The following is a 20,316-nucleotide window of genomic DNA, read 5'->3' on the forward strand; positions in this document are numbered from 1 at the left end:
GATCTAAATATATAATGCTGTTTAATTATATATATTTTCACTTCTTTCATTCTCACCATCCTGCCCCGTATATGATTTTCAACATTTGCTTGATACATGACGCAAAGTGTACCTCTTGACTTTTACATTTTGTTGTTGTTACATCAACAAAATATTTATTTCTGTTGTTGCCATTATTAGAAAGGCCTAATATTTTGCATGCTTGACGCCTACGCAGTACCAAAGAAGCGTTCTTTTTGTCCACGTCTGGCTTTGCACCATCAAATGCCCAGATTGTGAAAACAGGATTTAGCAGATTACGCCATTGTTGATTCGATTCAAACATACGACAGTAGCTTCTCAAAAAGACTATTTTTAGTACAGAAACCTGAAATTAAAAAAAGGGCGTTTGGGTTCTGTGTATTGTGAGTTGGGATTGGGGATGCTCTCAAATTTCATTTCAATTGTTTTGCAGGAATTGTCTTTGCGGAAGGATGTGACTGGAATTAACTGCTCTAAGCAGGAGACAACTTTCCTCAAATTAATCACGGCTTCATCCGTGCTTTTTCAATGCTTCTGATAACCACGGCAATTAGTTGCAACATCTGGGTCTGTTGGAAAGGAACAAGATGTTTTCTTCCTGCCAATGTTCTCTTGTCAGTGTCTGGGCAAATGCAGTCCATTTTTGGCAGTCAATGGACTGGCTCTCGTCTTCCTCAAGTGATCTTGTTCTCTACCCACAAGCACACGTCGACCACAACTCACCACCTACCACTTGCTCGTAATGCAGACACCGTGTGGGGGTTTGTGAACAGCGAGTTTAATTCACACGCCAGCTCGCTATTAAAACATATTTTATACCTGATTATCATCGATTATTTTTAAACGAATAGCCTTTCTGTTTAATGGAGAGTCTCACACTCTCTGCCTGCGTCTTCCATTTATCAAAAACAGAAGCTCCTGGTGGAGTTTCTGCGTCTGCGGTCGAGCCTTCTAGTCCGAGCTCACAAAAGTCCTCGGAGGATCCACAGAGCGAGGCTTGCCGTAGGACATACAGTCATGCTCGTATTTTTACATACCCTGACAGAATTTGACCATTTTCCGGACTGATAAACTTTTCTTTAAATTTACAGTTGGTCAAGTAAGGCCTTTTAAAATCATAATAACCAAAATCACCAAGATTTGGCCGGATAACCTTTACACATTTTGACACACGCAGGTTTGAATGACTACAAAGCGAGAGTTTCCACCTTTGTGACTAAATTGTAATCTGCGATTGTAGAACTGTTGCTAGATTTCACGGCATCGGCTGTATACTACATAAGGCAATCGAGAGCAGATTCTCATTTGGCAGCGTAAAACAAAGCAAAATAAAAGCAAATATAGTGTGCAGTGTGATATCGTGAGATATCATCATCAAGCATATCGTAAAAAGTCAATGACCAGCATCTGTGGTCCACCCGGCGCAGTGAAACATTGGGAAAGCAAATGTTTGTATATTTGTCAACACAATGGTGCCTTTGTGATAAACAGCGTGTGAGACAGACAATAAACACCATGTGGTAGGCGCTTAACCCAAAATATGTTTGGAGGGAGTAGATTGTTGAGCAGCACCAATCATTGCAACTGGCCAGCCTGAAGGATAAACATTGTTTGTGTCCAGCGGGCACAGAGCCAGAGACAACTGGGTTGTAATACCAACACAACAGTTCTGTTTATTTGCAAATGCTTATGTGCTGAATAGAGACTCCGCCTGGGAGTCGGGATTTATCAAGGCATTGACAATGCTCAAAAGGGGGATTCAAAATCAGCGGGTCGCACCGGGCATCCGCTGTGCTTTGCACGTCACTGCTTTCTATTCCCGGAAAATTTGGTTCTTGGAGGGTCTCTGTAGAGAATTAGTGACGTCTTTAACTTCAGGCTCTCCAGAGCCATTTTGCATTTTCTGCTACCTCAAGAGAGCTAAATCTGACATTTAGGTGGGGCTGTTTTTGGGGGTAACCAATACCCATGACATAACCACAAATGTTTGCGCGAATGGTCAGGATCGGTTTGCCTCCAATTCTATTTCCAATGACTGAATGAATATTAAATGATTACTTCTTTTAGTAAGTGGCAATCAGAGTGCTCTGTATGACGTGTATTAAGAAAGCGGTGCTCCGTTTGACGGCGGAGGCCGCTAGGATGTTTCCTGCTGACATTTTAGCTCACCCGTGCTCGGGATTATCGGACCAACGATAGAGCAGGGACACTTCTCCCGCTTCTCCCCAGCATCGTGCTTTGCTTCTGGAAGAGATGCAATCATAGATAGAAAATCCATTCCCCGAAGACATTGTGAGATGGATGTAGCATGAATAGAGGCTTGTTCACTTAAAAAAAAAAAAAAATTCCTCATATCTACAGTAATATGAGATTTCTTGTCTACGGGGATCTGTGGCGACAAAACCAAGTCAAGCTGAGTATTTGTAAAGCTTAATTTTCAAGCTTAATGTCAGCGAAAGAAATTGCTAACGCGATCCATGATCATCCATGAAATGATATCGTGCTTAAGTATAAGCTCCGGGTCAAAACAAAGTCAACACTTCAGGGAAGTTCATCCATGCTGAGATCCGCCAATCATAGCGAACATTCTGTGCGATTGCATTCTAAACGCACTCGCCAGGCACCGTAGGAGGCTAAAGATATGATGTCAGCAATAATCTCCCACCGCATGTAGGATTGATTCATTTTGGCTCACTCTTCCCTGTGACTGCATTCACCTTTTCAATTCACGTTCACTGACGCACGCTCTGGGATATATGTGACGTCGCCTGCAAGATAATTGTGGAGCTGGCGTGCTGGCGCACAATGTGTGTTGATAGCACGAGATGATCGTTGCAATATTTATGACTAATGGAGGGAGTATTCTTTCTTATTTCCCCACACGAGCATCATTACAAGAGGAAGTATGAATACCGAGCACATGTTTTGATCATTTGAAAAGGAGTGGAGTGCAAAAAACATGGTGCTCCAAGCATAGAAGGAACATCTTTCCTCACAGGAATTGTTAAGGAGACAATTAGAGTCCTTTTATAACAGCCCTGCTGCGTAATGTTTTCCTCTTAAAAATAATCACCTTCTCTCTACCTTTATACACACACACAAAAATAATATGTACACACCTACCATTTAAAATGTGTTGGAATTAATTTATAAGGGCTAATCAGTCTCGACTAATGTGGGAAGAGCAAAGGATGTGCGACAAAACGCTGCATGTTCAAGTGGCATCCACGTTATCGCTTTGCAGCGCATAAATACGCCACCCACCCACCACTGCCATCGGCTCATAACACACACACACACGAACACACACGTACACACCTCATTCACACATTCATTCATCACAATGAAAAAAAGTCGTGGTATTTAGACGAAATAATAAGTAGAACATTTAATTCTTCTTTCATTTTGTCACATCATGTGCATCAATGCTACTCGACTCGACTCCTTGCATATTTCTTTTCATTCTGAAATCCCACACTTCTCACCAGGTATGAAGATGTGAAGCGCGCCACATTATTTCTGAGTGTCAAGGTTTATAGGATTACACAACCGGGCTGGCTTCGTTGCCGCATCAACAGCCTGTCATCTTGCTAGATCCTGTTCGCCAGGTTACCATGGTTACATTGGTTTATCTGCAATCAATGGAGTCCACTTTTGAAGGATGAATCATCTCCATAAAACCTGCAAATATTTTTTTTGTGTGAAGTACAAACTTATGTAACTCATAACACTCTTACTTACACCTGTAGGTGATTTCAAGTTGTCATTTAACCTCTCATGCTTGATTTTTGAATACACCGAAATATTGAATGTCATTGCCCGAGTGTTCCTAATGTTGCATTTCCGTCAGCCAACTCACATGGCGAGTGTTGTCATGTGACAACGTGTGGATGGATTGCAGAGTTGACATATGGTGTCCTGCTCTGGCAGATTCACCCCCTGTTTGGGAACAAACTGCCGAGGGCAAAATTGATTTTTTTCCCCATTTTTTTTCTTCTTCTAGATTTGCCATGGTGGGATGTTTTGCTTGATGCGCATACTGCCATTAATTAGCCTGTACATCTATACCTGTTTATCAGTTAAATTGATTTTCAACCTTGCATCAAAAAGATCTAATAGCCATCTGAGGATTTCATTTGCAACGCTTTCTTTCTCTTCACGCTGAAATAACCTACTGTATTGGGTCACGTGGAAGATTTTTCGAAGCGTGTAATGTAAATCCAAAAGGCTTACACATCTACTACATCATCCAATTGATGTCCTGCCATTATCCCTCAACTCCCCAAGCATAACAAGGAACCAACACATGACGTACACGAGTCCACAGCTGTAAGAACAAAATCAAGCTCGAGGAAAGCGCAACCCTGGAGACCAGAGCACAATTTGCTGTCTCCTTTTTTTTTGCTGCGAAGTAACTGATGGATGAAAGCATGCTGTCATGAAGTCGCTTTGACACATGCTTCTCCTGCCCAGAGCTGCGCACGAGGAGCATAGCACTAAGGAGCAGCCGTTACTACACGCGTGACCTGCTTTTGGCTGTGCGACACACAGATGGAGACCATGTGCGGGAATCATCACCAATATCTCCGTACAAATTAGTTGCTAGATCTTGTGAAGGACACCAAGCTAGGTTTAGCGTTAATGGAGCTCTTGGATTTTAAATGCCTCATTCTACTTAATGTTTTTTTTTCCTTGACAATTGTTGCTTGAGCACAGTGGGAGGCAGCTCACTTCCTCCTGCACACCGAGACAATAACAGCGTTGGTACATGGCCGATCCATCGGTGTGATGTCAGTCTGACAGATGGATCTAAAGTGCCCGGCTTGACAAGCTGCTGGTGACTTTTGCTGTTCATCAGCACATTTTTCCGGACACTGCGTGTGCTAATCACGTGTTCCCTCTAGTAAACACATATCTATTCGGTGAAAGAATTATAAAAGTGTGATTAGGAAATGTTTATCCTTGCCACAATGACCCTAATTCAAAACGAGAAATAAATTACTTAAACATGAGAACAACGATTGTTTTTTTATAGGAAAAATATAACGATTATATAATTCGACTGTATCACCTCCAACGCACATATTTATGTTGTACGATGATTATCACGGCCACTTTCTGCCTTTGGCTGTGACCTTTCAGAGTTACTAATGTGTCAGCATGCGGTATCCCTGTGAAGGGGCGGAGCACATCATGCTGTGTCCGTTGTGATTTCACATCCTTTTGGAGAAATTGTTTTGAGGGGGGGTCGGGGGGCTGCCATACTGCACTTTTTCTGCCGGAGGATACATCAGTCATGAATGTTTACCAGCATACATTGGAGTCATTACATCACTTTTTAAGTTTCTCGTAATGAGGAATTATAACAGGTTGATTTGTATGGCTCGGCTGGCGTTTGGACAAGTTACAGATGCTGCCGAGTATAAAGTCCTATTTCCCTCTTCATTGCCTCAATCTGCACACAAAAAAAAGAAAGCTTCCCATCAGCCGTTGCTATAGCAACCCCAGCATGAGCACTGTGATACTACAAGGCCGCGGCTGCTGTTGTGATATCAGGCACTTGTAGAGAAAACAGCAGGAAGCTGTGACTAGAAGTACGCGGCTTCCTCGAGAAACAGTGGCGAGATGACAAGATGTCTCGGATAATTAGTTAAAACCCACCTTAGAGTCATGTGTGACTGGAAGGAAGTTTGTGATCAGAACATTGAGTTCCCATGAGAACATCTTCGAGGTGACACATTACCGGCTGACACTTTTGTCCCAGAACAGAGAAATAACAGCTGTCTACTTTGTGGACGAATAAAAGAAAATACGACTTTCCTTCATTACCACGCCAATGTGGATATAACCTCACTTGAAAAAGGGGAGAAATGACTTTGGGGACTCAATCATCAAGAGTTTAAATCTTTCAGCACCATTTTCCAATTTCATTTCAACAGATGCCATCAGCAAGTTATTCTGTCTGTGAAGTTCATCAAGTGGCACGAATCTTGTTTAATTTATCCCCTTGCCACAAACTACACACTCGCTCATTTCTCATTCCATTGGCTTCAACAACCTTCTAGAGCTGGGGTTTTCAACTTCTTTTGTCCAAGGGACCACCATTATAACCAAGAAGCAACTCGGAACCACTTCTGTGGCGGAATATTATTTAATTTTGCACCGAAGGAGGATGGACCTATTTATTTGCAACTTTATGTCTATTATAGGAATCTCAGCTACATTTGACATAATTTGGATGGGTAAATGAGTCACAAAATTGATTGACAATCACTGTTCTAGAGCTAAAAAATTGAAAGGGAACCTTTCAAAGATGCTTATTAACCCGACAAACCTGAGTGGAACTGGTCAGAAGCTCGTTACCAAATGGCTGGAGTCATAAATGGCCAAAATATGACCAACGTCCAGAGACAACAATGCAGTGTCATTGCGTTCAACTGTAAATAATCTGGCAAATTATCACTCTGGATTATTTTTATGTGATGGTCCAATTTTTTTAATGAAGTCTGAACTCACAGTGAAAGTGAGGTGACGTAGCCGTAGTTGCGTGTGCTCGCTGCGAAGCATGCACGCATCTCTGCGCGTGTCGCCTCCCTCCTCCTCCTCCTCCTCTCCTCCTCTTCTCCTCCACCCTGCTTGAAGCACAGCGGCACAACAGATGGTGCACTATACATTACTACAGCACATTTTTGTTCCAGAACAACTTTCATAATACGTACCTGGCACACATTCAGCATATAGATATTCACTGCCGGGGAAAAACTCGTCTTTTAACTCAAGACCGTTTCAAGACGGAATTTGGTGTTAAGGTAAGTTTGCTTCAAATGATCTTCTATGTAGAAAATCGCAGTGAAAATGAGAATTAAGTTCTATCTCGCTTTGTGTTGTTGTATATTTATTATACTAAATATAAATATTATATTAAATGGATTTATTCTTTTTTTATTTGACACCACAAGTTTGTTGCGGACACACGCGACTGCGCTCCGCAAAGAATGCCATTCATCTTTGTCTTTTATTTGAGAAGAAAGAGTTTAGATGAAAACACGTAGCGTATTTCATAGTTTTCAGTGCGCACCTGGCATGCACCAGTTCCATCCATCAGGCCAGATGCTGCAATTCTGGTGGTGCAACCTGCATGTCTTTATGGCTTGAATAAGTTTGTTAAGTTTAACATAGAGAGGAGACGCTCCTATATTATTAATTTCCATATTGCGTCTCATGTGACACTTAAGAAATCACTGACTTCTCTACAGCCTACTATATAAATAGAATTCATCCAATTTAACAAAATCACCAAAACCGAACTTGACTGTACATTTTTTTAGGACAATGATAGTTTATTTTAGCATCTCAGTCCACATTTTAAAAAAATATTTCTACATGTACTTTTTAGGAAGTCATTCATTGCGTTTTGTATGTGAGTTCATGCAGATTGTAGTAAAGCCGCTTTGCAGCAGATGAGACTTTTTACTATCGTGCCGGTGCCACACTGACACTAATCTGTCTGATTCGTTCATGTTCTCCGCAATAGCTTGGGGACATTGCATATTTGTACTCGTACTGTAACCATGGCTACCATCTGCATTGCCTTGTAGTCCAAAATCCAAGCCATCCTGCTCTTTGCTGATAGTTTTGGTTCTCTAGCACAGTGATGCACAATGGGAACATTTCCATTTGGAGTTTGAAGTCATTCATCCATGCAGTCACCAATGAGCCATACGTAATGACTTGTTTGGCCCGAGAAGAGGTCCACACTTGCTGTGGGCCCAAGGTGGGCCATGGCAGTCACACCTGCTGCTGATGGAAGGGCAGAAGATTAACAAATGGTCTGTAGCAATTTGTAGGAAACCAGATCCCCGGGGAGCGCTGCTTCAAGTGCTCTTGATTCTGTGCGCTGCCGTCTCATGGAAATGGGAGGGTTGCTTTGCAAATGAGGCGTCGGGCTTAATAATAAAAAATAAAAAAAAATGGTGAAAGAGCAGGGCTCAAGAGAAAAGTGCAATAATTTTGCTTCTTCCAAAATAGATACATCGTTCTAAGCAATACCTTCGGGATTGTGCATACGGGTACCTCCACCCTCTGACTTAGTTTCAAATACTTTGTGCATTTTCACTGTCCACACTGCATTTAAATATTTGCGTACAGTACAGATTAAAAGTATAATGGCATTTTAGTGAGTCCTCGGCTATTTGGAGACTTGTGCAAGATTCTTGCTGCAGACTATTGACACTGTTCGCATCCAAACACTGCAAATGTTGCACTTGGAGTTAATAAAGGGAAATAATTCTGAATTTAAGATGTAGTGTTGACACCTGGTGTGACAACATTTATTTCTGAATCAAAAATTCCAATCTTGCCCTTCAAGGATACCAAAGAAATTTGGTAAAGATTCCTCAAATTTGAGGGAAGCTGGGATTCATTTTTTATAGGTGCTTGAGCAGCTTTATCTTCCTTTGAAATTGTAAATGTTGCTCCTCATATCATGCGAGGATACTGGCAAGAAAGAATCATTCTCTCAATCAAGGACTTGAATGACTCTCTCTTTTCTTGAGTAGTACTCCAAATCGCATACTGAGACTAATTCATCAAGTGGATCTCAATTGCTCAAAGTATCAATCACGAACGTGTCGAGCTGTCCGGCAAAAGGGGATTGTCTACCCGCGAGTCTTCTCCATAGTGGAAGCGTTCCTCACAGCCTCAAAGCGCCATGCCATCCACAAATAGAATGTTTGAAGGGGAATTCGAAATGGAAACGGATGAATATTTCACCTTAGCATTGATTCATGCCCAGACTCTTAATGAAAATAGATGTTGGCTTACACTTCACTTGATCTTGCCCCACAAGTGATGGACATGCTGGGCTCTTCATTGGTGACATTACAGGGTGAGCTTTTTTCACTAAACTTTGATTTAGCATGGTCCACATTGCGGCTCACGATGATTTGCTCTATCACAGGATTTTTGCTGTAATGGTTTAAATTAAATGTGCGTAATGCAAAGCATAACTGGTCTTAAGTGAAACAACTGCATGTCAACGGTAAACATCATTCGTTAATTTAATCTTGCCTACCCCCGCTGGTTAGAACAAATTGTAATCCCTCCACCCACAGAAGGATCGACACAGCCGCCAGTGCACTTTCAATCGCTTGCAAAATAAACACCAACACATGTTGTAATGTTCTTGACGGTCGAATGACACGGGAAATTCACTTTTGTTAAAGTTGCATGACAACTGGCCGTGCATGACTCCAATAGATGGACTTCTATCACGCTCCAGTGTGCTTTCTGTCGACCTTTGAATCAGAACTTAATGAAGCACAAGTGACATTCCGAAAATATGATTTGATCACTACTTCAGTTGTCTTTTTTTTTCATCAGTAGCAAGTCAGTAACATTTATCTATCCATCTATTACTATTTTTATATTTATTTATATATATAAATATTTATTATTTATTACCATCAGAGGAAAACTATCATCATTGTGGGGGAGGAACCGATTCCAATGTTATATGAAGCTATCTGAAAAGAGTCAAACTGTTTTTCAGAACAACCATGAAAACAGAACTTAATTGCATACTTTTTCCAATCAATGGGATAAATATGCCGAACCTCCAGTTCAAACTCCATTTTACTGGGGAACAGGTGAAGAAAGTGCATCAGGTAAGAACTTGGTGGCTATGGTTGCTCCATAAGCGACAACAACTCCTAGCACGTCAGCAGCTCCCACCATACTGACCTCCTGTCACAGTATGAAGCTGGCATGACGCCGCTCCACCCGGCTTGTTCTCGCAGCACGTTGGGCGCTCTCCTCGATGAGCGCCGCCACACATCACAAGACAGCAAAACAGATTAAGTGCATCGACATGAGGCAGGAAAACCGAGGCAAGTATATTTAGGTACAGACTGCTACTATTGACTGGAGAAAGGCCTCCGCGATTACGTTTCCTCATTTACGTGGGTGGAAAAGAAACTCGAGTCTAGCTTTGTGAAAGATGGAATTTTTTTTTTTGTAGTGTGGCAAGTCTGCTCTTCGAGCCCCATTAGTTGAGATGAGAAAGGCCAAGCATGCATCAGAGGATCAACCCCGTGGGCTTTTAGTGTTACGTGTCCACTTTTGCTGCAGCCACTTGTTTGCTTCAGATGAGTCAGTTCGTTAAAATTGGCTCCATCCTTCCTGCCTGCAGAGTTGCATTTCATTTTAGCCAATGTTGTCACGGAACACAAGTTAGACTGGAAATGAAAATAGAATTTGACTCTACATCAGCCTTAACCTAAGAGTTTCTTCATGTTTTGCAGGACTAGTAAATGTGGTTACTACTCGATCGCACATGGAGGATCTTAGGGTTCTTCAAGGCCATATGCAGAACCACTTACTAAACTCTATTAGGTCTCACAGTAGGACATGCGCTCGCCCTCGTTGGTTGAGTGGACAGCAGCAGGCAAAGTTGTTTTTTCTTAAAGAATATGTGGTCTCCTGTGGAAAGAATGCTAATTTGCCAGTGTTACCATGGCAACCAGCCTGATATGTGGAATTTCCATTACACGTAAGCATTTAGGTCATATGCTTTTGTGACTCGGTTGGTTTGAAAGGTGGCCGAGAATTGTTTAGCTGCGCAGGAACGGACCCACAAACTGGTTATTGGACAAGAACATAAATTCAACATGAGCTGGCAGTGGTTTCTCTCAAGAAGAATCTTGTCAAGTAAAGAAACCACTCAAGTATTATTGGTGCAGGACAGAAACATTGTGTTGTTAATTTTAAAACAAGCGCTACAAAAAAGGATGTATGAAACTTTGGGGTTAAAGCACAGATGTCAAACTCAAGGCCCCCGGGGGCCAGATACGGCCCGCCGCATCATTTTATGTGGCCCGCAAAGAGAAATTGTGGATCAAATTCGTGTGTCATTACTAGAATTGCAAATTGTCTTCACTTTTAATATTTATTTTTATTTTTCTAATATTTGACCAGTTTTGACTCGTCTGATTTGAAAACGACTTATTAGTCAGTTTGTTTTGTACCTTTGACTGTATATAATATGAGATGCTCATACATTTATTTGGGTTGACAGTCATAATGGCCCTCCGAAAGAAGCTACGACTACAATGCGGCCCGTGAAAAAAATGAGTTTGACACCCCTGGGTTAAAGGAAGTGAAATTCTGTACAGTAAACCACGTTGAAAATGTAAATGAAGCAAATATAAACCTTGCCTCTTGGCAAACCAATGCTAGCAAGATACGCAGAGTCAGCTTCTTGAATTGGGTTAATAATTGATGAGACAAAACTGCAGAATTTCTTATTCAGGATGGATTTGTGTAATCTAGACAAAACTAAATAAAATATGTTTTGGCCCTTGATTGACCGAGAGGAGCTGTACAGATTTTACATCCATTTTCACGGCAAAACTGACATGCTGATCAATAGCGTTGCAGGTGTGAAGTTTCTCTAAGCAGAAACAAGCATGTTTCTGTTTGTCGGTTTTATTGCAAGCAAGCGCCGAGGTGCTGTTCACCGGCTTTGCAATAACATAAATATGATTTAAATGCTTCGCCTTCTAATGAGACTTCCCTGCCCCAAAGCGAGACAATAACGTTCAGGTACAAAAAAAAAAGCGCCAGCGGGCTGGTTGATGCATAAAAGTGCAACTTGCATGTTTTTACCATCACGCCGTCTTGCTTTTCTTGACAACAAGCAGTAATTTGGCCATTAGCCGCTGAGTGAGGGAGGTGAGGCTTTCTTTTCACAAGCTATTACTCAATGGGACATAAATACGTACTGTAGGTGTGACAGCACAGCAGGCAACAAATGAATAAGATCCTAAAATGAAATTGCATTCCACAGGCTCCATATAACAAACAAATGAGAAATTGAAAAGATTCTCAAGAATTGTGAATCAGAGATATGCGCTAAGTTGATGTGGGATTTGAGGACGGCTGAAAGGAGAAGCTTGATAATTATTACTACGCTTGCCACAGTTGCCATGTCTGTGCTCTCTGTACACTGTAAAAGCAAGCGCTCCGGGATATAAAGATTCTGAATCCAAGTAAAACATGAACCGCAGGGGCTTGTGAAACACAGCAGACAAGGAGACCGTGATATTAATAATTCAAATAATTGTGTATGCATGGCTACTCTTAAACCGCACTATCTTTATTTGGATCCAAGCAGCCTACTTGTTTATTTCACTTTCTATCTCTTCAGTGACTTTCTATGTGAAATCCCGATCTTTTCTCCTCGTTATATACTTTTCATCACTATATTGTCGTCTGCTGCTCTCGTCAGTGCGGCTCTAATTAGTGCGGAGAAGGGACACAAACTTTAACATGAACATACTTCTTTGGCAAACAAAATAAAGTGAGGCAGTACCATGATCATGCAGGATGTTGCTTCTTAATGTCCAGTTCAATTTTGAGCATTAGGAAACTCAGAGTATTGTTCAAATGTGTTCTTTGGTCACAGAGTGCTCCAAAAAAAGATTGCCAGAACCCAGCAAGTCAGTCTGTAGGGATTGAAAAAGTTTGAGCACGAGTTGCTGACCAGTTAAGAACATAGAAACTCAACAAGCTGACGTATCACGGCATGCATGTGGACAAGGGTCAGCATAAAGTCATTTAAGAAAAAAAGATTGCGCTCTGAACTCCTGTTTTTGTTTGTGTTCCTTGCTTGATGCGAGTGGGCGACCTTTGCTGGCTCTGCATCTCTTCATGTCACTTTCACTTTACCGTCCGTGGGATAAATGCTTTGGCTCAGCAAAGTTGTACACAGAAAGAGCCAAGAGTTTCTGTGCACGGAAACAACGAAGGTCTACGATATGGTTACGTTTTTCCAGAGAACAACGAGGAGGTCAGATCATGTCATTTTACAATCAAATACAACAGGGTGGATTTGTAGTTTGTGTGTCTGGGTCAAAGCTGACTGCGTGGCTCACCGCGGCATGTCTCTGGTATCAGTCAACACATTTTAGTGATTAGGCAAGATTGCATTTCCTGCTTCTGCTAGCATAAGGAACTACATCCTCGGGAAATTACTCAAATGTGAGTGATTATCCCCCAAAAAAACTTGCTTCAACATCAGCAAGTTTTGGCAAACATGCATTTGATGTTTATTTTTCAAATCCATCCCGCCCTCCCGCCTGTGCGGTGTCTTTCTGGCTCAGCAACTTACGGAAGTGCTGACGACTCAGAGCGGTCGCTGATTTACTGAAGTGGAGTTAAACAATGCTGAGCCTCAGCATTTACCAGCCACATTTTATACGAACCTTTCGCCATGACTTCGATGAAAAGCCGTTCTTGTCCTCTACGTGTACGAAAACAGCACTAAGAAAACATTTGAAGCGCAAAAGGTCATTGTAAATTTCTCCAAAGCAATACTGACACTTTGCCTTTCTCCCAAATACAAATATGGTGACTTTTTGGTTGGAAAAATATTATTTCTACACAATATGAGATCAAATCATAAGCTCGCTTAAGGAAATGGAAAAAATAATCTTCCTATTCACCTGTTTGTCTGTTTCTCCCAACAGGTCCGGAGTGGCTATGCCATTTGGCTGTTTAACAATTGGCGAAAAGAAGGATTACCACAGTCCTTCAGAAGTGACCGACAAGTATGACATGGGTCAAATTGTTAAATCGTGAGTACTGCAAATATCTCCAAACTTCAGTTTAATGTCTAAATATAAAGTGGAAGCGCCGAGCGTTGAATGTTTGGATTTTGTTCCCCCCCCATAGTATATAATCCCAATGTACTGTAAATAATCTGTTTCAAGGTTTTACATCTTATCTGCAATAGTTTGGTTAATTCCTTGAAACACGCTGAACAAGTCATGTTTGCTAAACAAAAAAAAAAAAAAGGACAACATTTAAATTATGTGACATTCAACTTTGGAGGCTGTTCTTGTTTCCAGGGAGGAGTTTTGTGAGGTATTCCGGGCCAAGGACAAAAACACGATGAGAATGTACACATGCAAAAAGTTCCTGAAAAAGGATGGAAGGAAGGTGCGCAAAACTGCAAAAAATGAAATCCTCATTTTAAAGATGTAAGTTCCTTTGTTTTAAACTAAGAGTGCTTTTGTTAGCGTCTCTGCTCACATTTGATTATTTAAAACTCCCTTGGACTCAGAGACTCAAAGACCCTTTTAGCCATCATGAAAATACTCAGAACACAAAGCCAACTTTGTACTGCTACAACAAACAAAAATGATACAGCAGCTAGTGGAAGTTAAAACAGTGCAAGCGTAAAAAACGACATGTCAAACTGTCATGCCAGCGAGGAAAATCTACATCGTTGATGAGTTTGTAGCATTAATAACTTGAATGTCCGTATGTAGATATCATCACAATAGAGCTGATGTAGCATTCAGCTCCTGTGCCAACGTCTGCACTCAAGTTACTCTCAATTACATTTATTTACAGTTTAAGCGTCAGCAAGAACGACGTAAGCAGTTTATTATTGTCATCGGTAACTGCGGAATGCAATTAATGAGCAGAAGAGGCTTCCGTTTTAAGGCTTAATGTAATATAGTTAATCAGTAGGGGAATCACAGTTTGGCTCCTGATGAGCTTCCCATTTTAATGCTGCGGATAGAAACACCATGCTTACTTGCTAATCAACATCACTTCATTTCAATTCATCAAGTTTCTCTCAATGGGCTTTATTTGTGATCCCTCAAAAGATAATAAGGATAAGATGAATTTAATTATATATATATATATATATATATATATATATATATATATATATATATATATATATATATATATATATATATATATATATATATAGGCTTGTTGCATACTATTTTTCCAAATGAATTATGTAACAGGTTGTGATTTTATTGGGGTCAAATTTGACTGTTTGGAAACAAATGGATGAAAGCTTTCTCATCGTGACTGTTGGTCTCCTCAGGGTGAAGCATCCCAATATTCTCCAATTGGTCGATGTCTTCGAGACTAAAAAGGAATACTACATCTTTCTTGAACTGTGAGTTTGAAGGAGGGGGAAAAGGCTGTTTGTATTTTTGTCATTATTCCAGCATGCCATGTTGATCGTATAGTAACAACTTCATTCGGGTGACGTCCAACTGTTCAACTTTTTTTAATTACAGAACGGTATTTATAAATGTACACCTTCTGTAGAGATGTGACTTGATTTTCTCTCTCAGTGCAACAGGAAGGGAAGTGTTTGACTGGATCCTGGACCAAGGCTATTACTCAGAGCGCGATACCAGCAATGTGGTGCGCCAGGTCCTGGAAGCTGTCGCTTACCTCCACTCCCTGCAAATTGTCCACAGAAATCTAAAGGTGTCATGTGACTCTCTTTCAGAGCTTTCACGTTCAACTCTTTCAATCTACATTGACTTCTACATTCAACATGATTGTGACATTGACTTTTTCTCATGGGCACAGTTGGAGAATTTGGTTTACTACAACCGCCTGAAGCATTCTAAAATAGTCATCAGTGATTTCCATCTTGCCAAGTTGGAGAATGGATTAATCAAAGACCCCTGTGGGACACCGGAATATTTGGGTGAGATTTTGAAGCACATCAAAACACGAATGAAACGGTACAAATTGTACTCAATAATTTATCCAATTTTTTTTGGTCCTGTGCAGCTCCAGAGGTGGTTGGCAGACAGCGATATGGTCGACCTGTGGACTGTTGGGCAACAGGTGTCATCATGTACATTCTGTGAGTTATGATGTCAATTACTACTGATAATTTCTTGCATTCTGCATTATAGTGACTCATGCTAAATCAAAATACATACCTGTATTGAATTACAAAGTTAGGTCACGCATGCTCAATTTGAACATTTTTGAGAATACTAGACTAGGCTAATGTTTCTTTGCAATTTCTTATCTTTTTGCAAGTGTAGACTATCAGGCAACCCTCCTTTCTATGATGAGAGTGATGAAGATGATTACGAAAATCATGACAAGAACCTGTTCCGAAAGATCCTCGCAGGCGATTATGAGTTTGACTCTCCATACTGGGATGAGATCTCAGATTCAGGTACATTTTTATTATTATATTGGCATTCTTTTGGCGTAAAAATGAAATATTCCAACGTAAAATGTGACATCCATCAAAAGAATCAAGCCTTTTTTGAAGTTTCCATTCGTTTCCTTGTGACAGCAAAGTCTCTGGTTTCACGTCTGATGGAGGTGGATCAAGAGCAGAGACTGACAGCCCAGGAGGCTATCAACCATGAATGGTAGCCGCTGGCGAACTTTCTTTTGTAAACACGAGCAGAGAAATTGATTACCAGAGGATTTCTGTGTTCTCTGTCCCCATTTTTATAAAACAGGATCTCCGGCGGCGCAGCGTCGGATAAAAACATCAAGGAACACGTATGCGCGCAAATTGAGAAGAACTTTGCTCGAGCCAAATGGAAGGTGAGTCCCCTTCTTCCAGATGGTTGAATTTCCAAACATGAGGAGCATATTGATATTGTCAGAAAGCTGTGCGGGTCACCACCATCATGAAGAGACTGAGACCAACCGAGCAAAGTAACAGCAAGGCCTCCAGTCCGGCCGCCAGCGCCGCAGAAGACCCGGCAGCATCTCCCGAGGCTGACGCAGACCCATCCGCGCCTTCACCTGCTGCTGCCGCACCACCCCAAACCGTCACGGAGATAAACGTGCTGGTTCCGGAGTCTGTGGATGGGGCGGAGCCACCGCCGCAGGAAGCAGAGCCCACGTCTGGCTGCAATGGAGATACCGTGGCTCCGCTCCATGGTGGCAATGACGCGGAGGATGAACAAGGCTAGGTCACCCCCCCACCCAACTTGCTCGTACCGCTGTGACCTCTGCAGACCCGTCGACCCCTGCACACTGTACATTAGCTGCTAGCATGGTGACGCTTCTTTTTCACTTGCAGCATTATTCTCTTTTGGAGGCTGTGAGCTACCTTTCCTGAGTGCTCTGCATTGCATTGGCATTCTATTTAAACAAATTGCATCATCTTTCACCGGCCCCGAGTGTAGAACAGCGTCTCTGAAATATTTCCTTGAGTTCTAGGGGGATGAGCAGATTTGTTGTCAAGCTGTGGCTTAACAAAGACTTTTTTTCCTGTTATGTCTCTGTGCTTAGTAGAAGAAGAATTTAACAAGTTGATTCTCTTTTTTTAAAAGCTGACTTGGGAAATGTCTCTCTGCCAGTACTTGCTCTTAAAATCAGCGAAAGGTTTCGACTTGAAAACTATGTTAAGGTTGCGCTTGTCATATCTACCGTACCTTTCACAAAGCTGACACGGCCATGTGTTTGACCCTGGTGTGATCTCTCACATAAGCACAGAACAACAAAACAGTTTGGTCCTTTGCTTACTCCGTGCTCAGGAAAGAACCTCATCGTTGTAGGTCGAAACATTTTGTACATAGACAACTTTGTAGAAGTAGCTAAAAGAGCATGCCTTCTCACTTTTTGCTGTTCATGTTGCATTTAAAGTCATAGAAAATGTTGACACACCCCTGCTCAAACAAATGCGAGATTTTTGTGTTGTGTAAAATAAGAGACCAAGATAAACACTTTTCCCCACCATTATTATGGCCTATAAAAAACATTTTGGAGAGAGGAAGTATAAATAACTCAATGTGGTTGCATTAGTGGGTGTGCACACTTGTGCAACCAGCTTATTTCAGTTATTTTCACTTTTATAGATTTTTCCCCATTGCGTCGTACACGCTTATAGGTTACATTCATGGTGAGAAAAGTTTTAAAGACTTAAATTATTTCTTTTGATCACAAAAACCTTGTTTCTGAACAGGGGTGTGTAGACTTTTTATATATTCACTGTACACACCCACTTGGTGGTTCCAACTTTACACTGACATCCAGCGTGCTTAAACCGTTGTAAGATTGTCCTTAACTTTGTTTCGTCCTCATCTCACGGCAGCTCGACGCGTTTTAAAATCAATGTGTAGCTTTTCTTTGCTAAAAGCATCACAATAGAATTGATGCCATCCAAATTGATTATATTTATTGTTTGGTAACATCTCATTGTGAGGCCATATATCATATTTACATTGACACGTGCATTAACTCACGTCATATGTCTTTCATGTAGTTCACATACATTTTTTAATAAACACTCATTTTAAATTTAGCTGACATCTTTAGATCTACTTGATGATGTCCAGTAATATCAATATCTCCCCATTCTTGGCACGGGTCCCCTTGAGCATTAATTATGAGCCACAGAAGGAGTTGGAAAGAAAACTGAGCAATACTTGACAGGCTGCAGAAACTGTGATTCTCGCTGTCCTTTGGATTGTCCGCGTTAATGTTGTCGTTGTTAGAAATCTGCGGTCCTTGCCAAGCAGCCATTTGGCCACCAAGTCAATGGGAGACCGTTTGTGTTTGTGCGTGCGCGGACAGGCGTTGTTGGGCCAGTTGATGTCCATTAGAAAACAAACAGACTGTGCACATTTTGTCTTCACTAAAAATATTTTCCATAGGATAGAAGTGATGAAGAAATATGTATTTTCGATAAAAAATAAGACAACGTATCTAAAGATTGATTTCTTGCTGCAGTTTAACATCTGTTTGTGGTGAAGATAATTCCATTATTATTTCTTATGGTGTTTTTGATATGATGTTAATTCTGAATTTCAGAGATGTTTGTATGATTAGATGATGTAATGTAGTCCATCCTGTTTTTTTTTAGATGACAGAAAGAGTCAGTACTGTTTGAACACTATGTGTCCCCATAAGACTTCTCACTGTAGTGTTCCGTGTCTGCCACAGTATTTTGCGGTTGTGATGTTTGCCAGGACTAGTGGTCCTAATTTGCATTTGTGGGCTCTGTAATGTTCTACCTGATTGAGTTGGTGGTAATAAAATTTAATTCATTGTATCTCTGATCAGTTTTTGCGTTCTTGCTGAGAAGTCTCTTTCAGTGCCATGAAAAAGCATTATGATTTCAGGAAGAAAAAAAAAAGCCAACATCCGCACTCGTGCTATCCATAAATGAATCATCGTTTTCCGACTCTTGCATATGCAGATGGGTCCCTCTAGTGTCAGCTCTGTTTCCCATTCTCTAAGCCTTAGAAAAATGCCTTAGGCAGTGGTCCCAACCTTTTTTTGCGCCACGGACCGGTTACGTGTCAGAAATATTATCGCGGACCGGCCTTTATATAAATAAATAATACATTTAGAATCAGGGGTGTCAAACTCTTTTTTTTTTCACAGGCCGCATTGTAGTTATAGCTTCTTTCAGAGGGTCATTATGACTGTCAACCCAAATAAATGTATGAGCACCTCATATTATATGCAGTAAAAGCTACAAAACAAACTGACAAATAACTTGTTTTCAAATCAGACGAGTAAAACTGGTCAAATATTTAAAAAATATATATTAAAAGTGAAGACAATTTGCAATTCTAGTAATGACACAAATTATATGCACCATTTTTCTTTGCAGCCACATAAAATAATGTGGCGGGCCGTATCTTGACTTTGACACCTGTGATTTAGATAAATAAATAATACATTTATAATAAATATACAAATACGATTAAATAAAACGATACAACTGGCATAAAAACAAGTATAAACGACATAAAAATAAAACTCACCATTTGTTGAATTAGTGGGAGTATGTTCCTCAGAAACGAGCTGGTCCCATCTAGGAGTAATCGGAGACAATGACTTTGTTTGAATGTTTGTCTTTTAGGCAATAAATCCATATTTTAAGTAGGATTCCAGAAATGTTCTTTTAAATGCAGCTTTCCGATTCTTAGAAGTCATAGCCTCTTCTTGTTCCGTCTCCTCATGGGGCTTTTTTCCCTTTCCAAGGAAGTTTTCCAAACATTTCTGTTTCTTGCTCATTTTTGCAAGGCTTACCTGGCTCGACTGAGGTGACATGTCACGTGACCGAGACGAGCGTCTTCACCTGCGGATGTAATTGGGAGAGAATCGCCAATTAGTTTTTTTATTTTTCAAAATAAAGTCTTACTCTTTTTTGCAGGCTTTGCGGGCTCGACTGGGGAAACATGATGTCACGTACGGGGACGAGCGTCTTGACCTGAATTAATTGATCGTCGATAAAAAAATAAAAAAAATTCGGTGCGGCTTGGCAGCCCGGTATCAAGTGACCCAAGGACCGCTACCGCTCCGCGGCCCGGTGGTGGGGGACCCCTGGTTTAGGGGATTTTTTTTCTTTTTATTTAATCACACAAGATTTGATCCGTTATCATAGCAGGTCCTATTATTCAATAACAGCAACGGCGTAAAGATGAGACAAGTAAGCGGGTTATTTATCTGCAAATGTGAGGAGTATTTCACACAAATATG

The 20,316-nt window shown here is 40.9% G+C and overlaps 1 protein-coding gene across 3 annotated transcripts; it reads left to right on the top strand.

Annotated features, from left to right (window-relative positions):
* The first annotated feature begins 6,570 nt into the window (after positions 1–6,570).
* On the top strand, positions 6,571–18,877 carry camkvb (CaM kinase-like vesicle-associated b). 3 transcript variants are annotated; one of them, XM_061292307.1, is made up of 11 exons: positions 6,571–6,830; positions 13,548–13,655; positions 13,929–14,060; positions 14,930–15,004; positions 15,186–15,324; positions 15,430–15,550; positions 15,637–15,712; positions 15,900–16,036; positions 16,160–16,238; positions 16,332–16,419; positions 16,482–18,877. In XM_061292307.1, the coding sequence occupies exons 2-11, from the start codon at positions 13,561–13,563 to the stop codon at positions 16,791–16,793; spliced, it is 1,254 nt and encodes a 417-aa protein (XP_061148291.1). In that variant the 5' UTR covers positions 6,571–6,830; positions 13,548–13,560; the 3' UTR covers positions 16,794–18,877. The 3 variants fall into 3 exon arrangements, with proteins under 3 accessions (XP_061148291.1, XP_061148290.1, XP_061148289.1); XM_061292306.1 differs by lacking the exon at positions 6,571–6,830 and adding an exon at positions 12,425–12,868; XM_061292305.1 differs by lacking the exon at positions 6,571–6,830 and adding an exon at positions 12,981–13,367.
* Positions 18,878–20,316: the final 1,439 nt, after the last annotated feature.

Source organism: Syngnathus typhle, linkage group LG11, assembly GCF_033458585.1.
Source record: "Syngnathus typhle isolate RoL2023-S1 ecotype Sweden linkage group LG11, RoL_Styp_1.0, whole genome shotgun sequence".
Taxonomy (NCBI): domain Eukaryota; kingdom Metazoa; phylum Chordata; class Actinopteri; order Syngnathiformes; family Syngnathidae; genus Syngnathus; species Syngnathus typhle.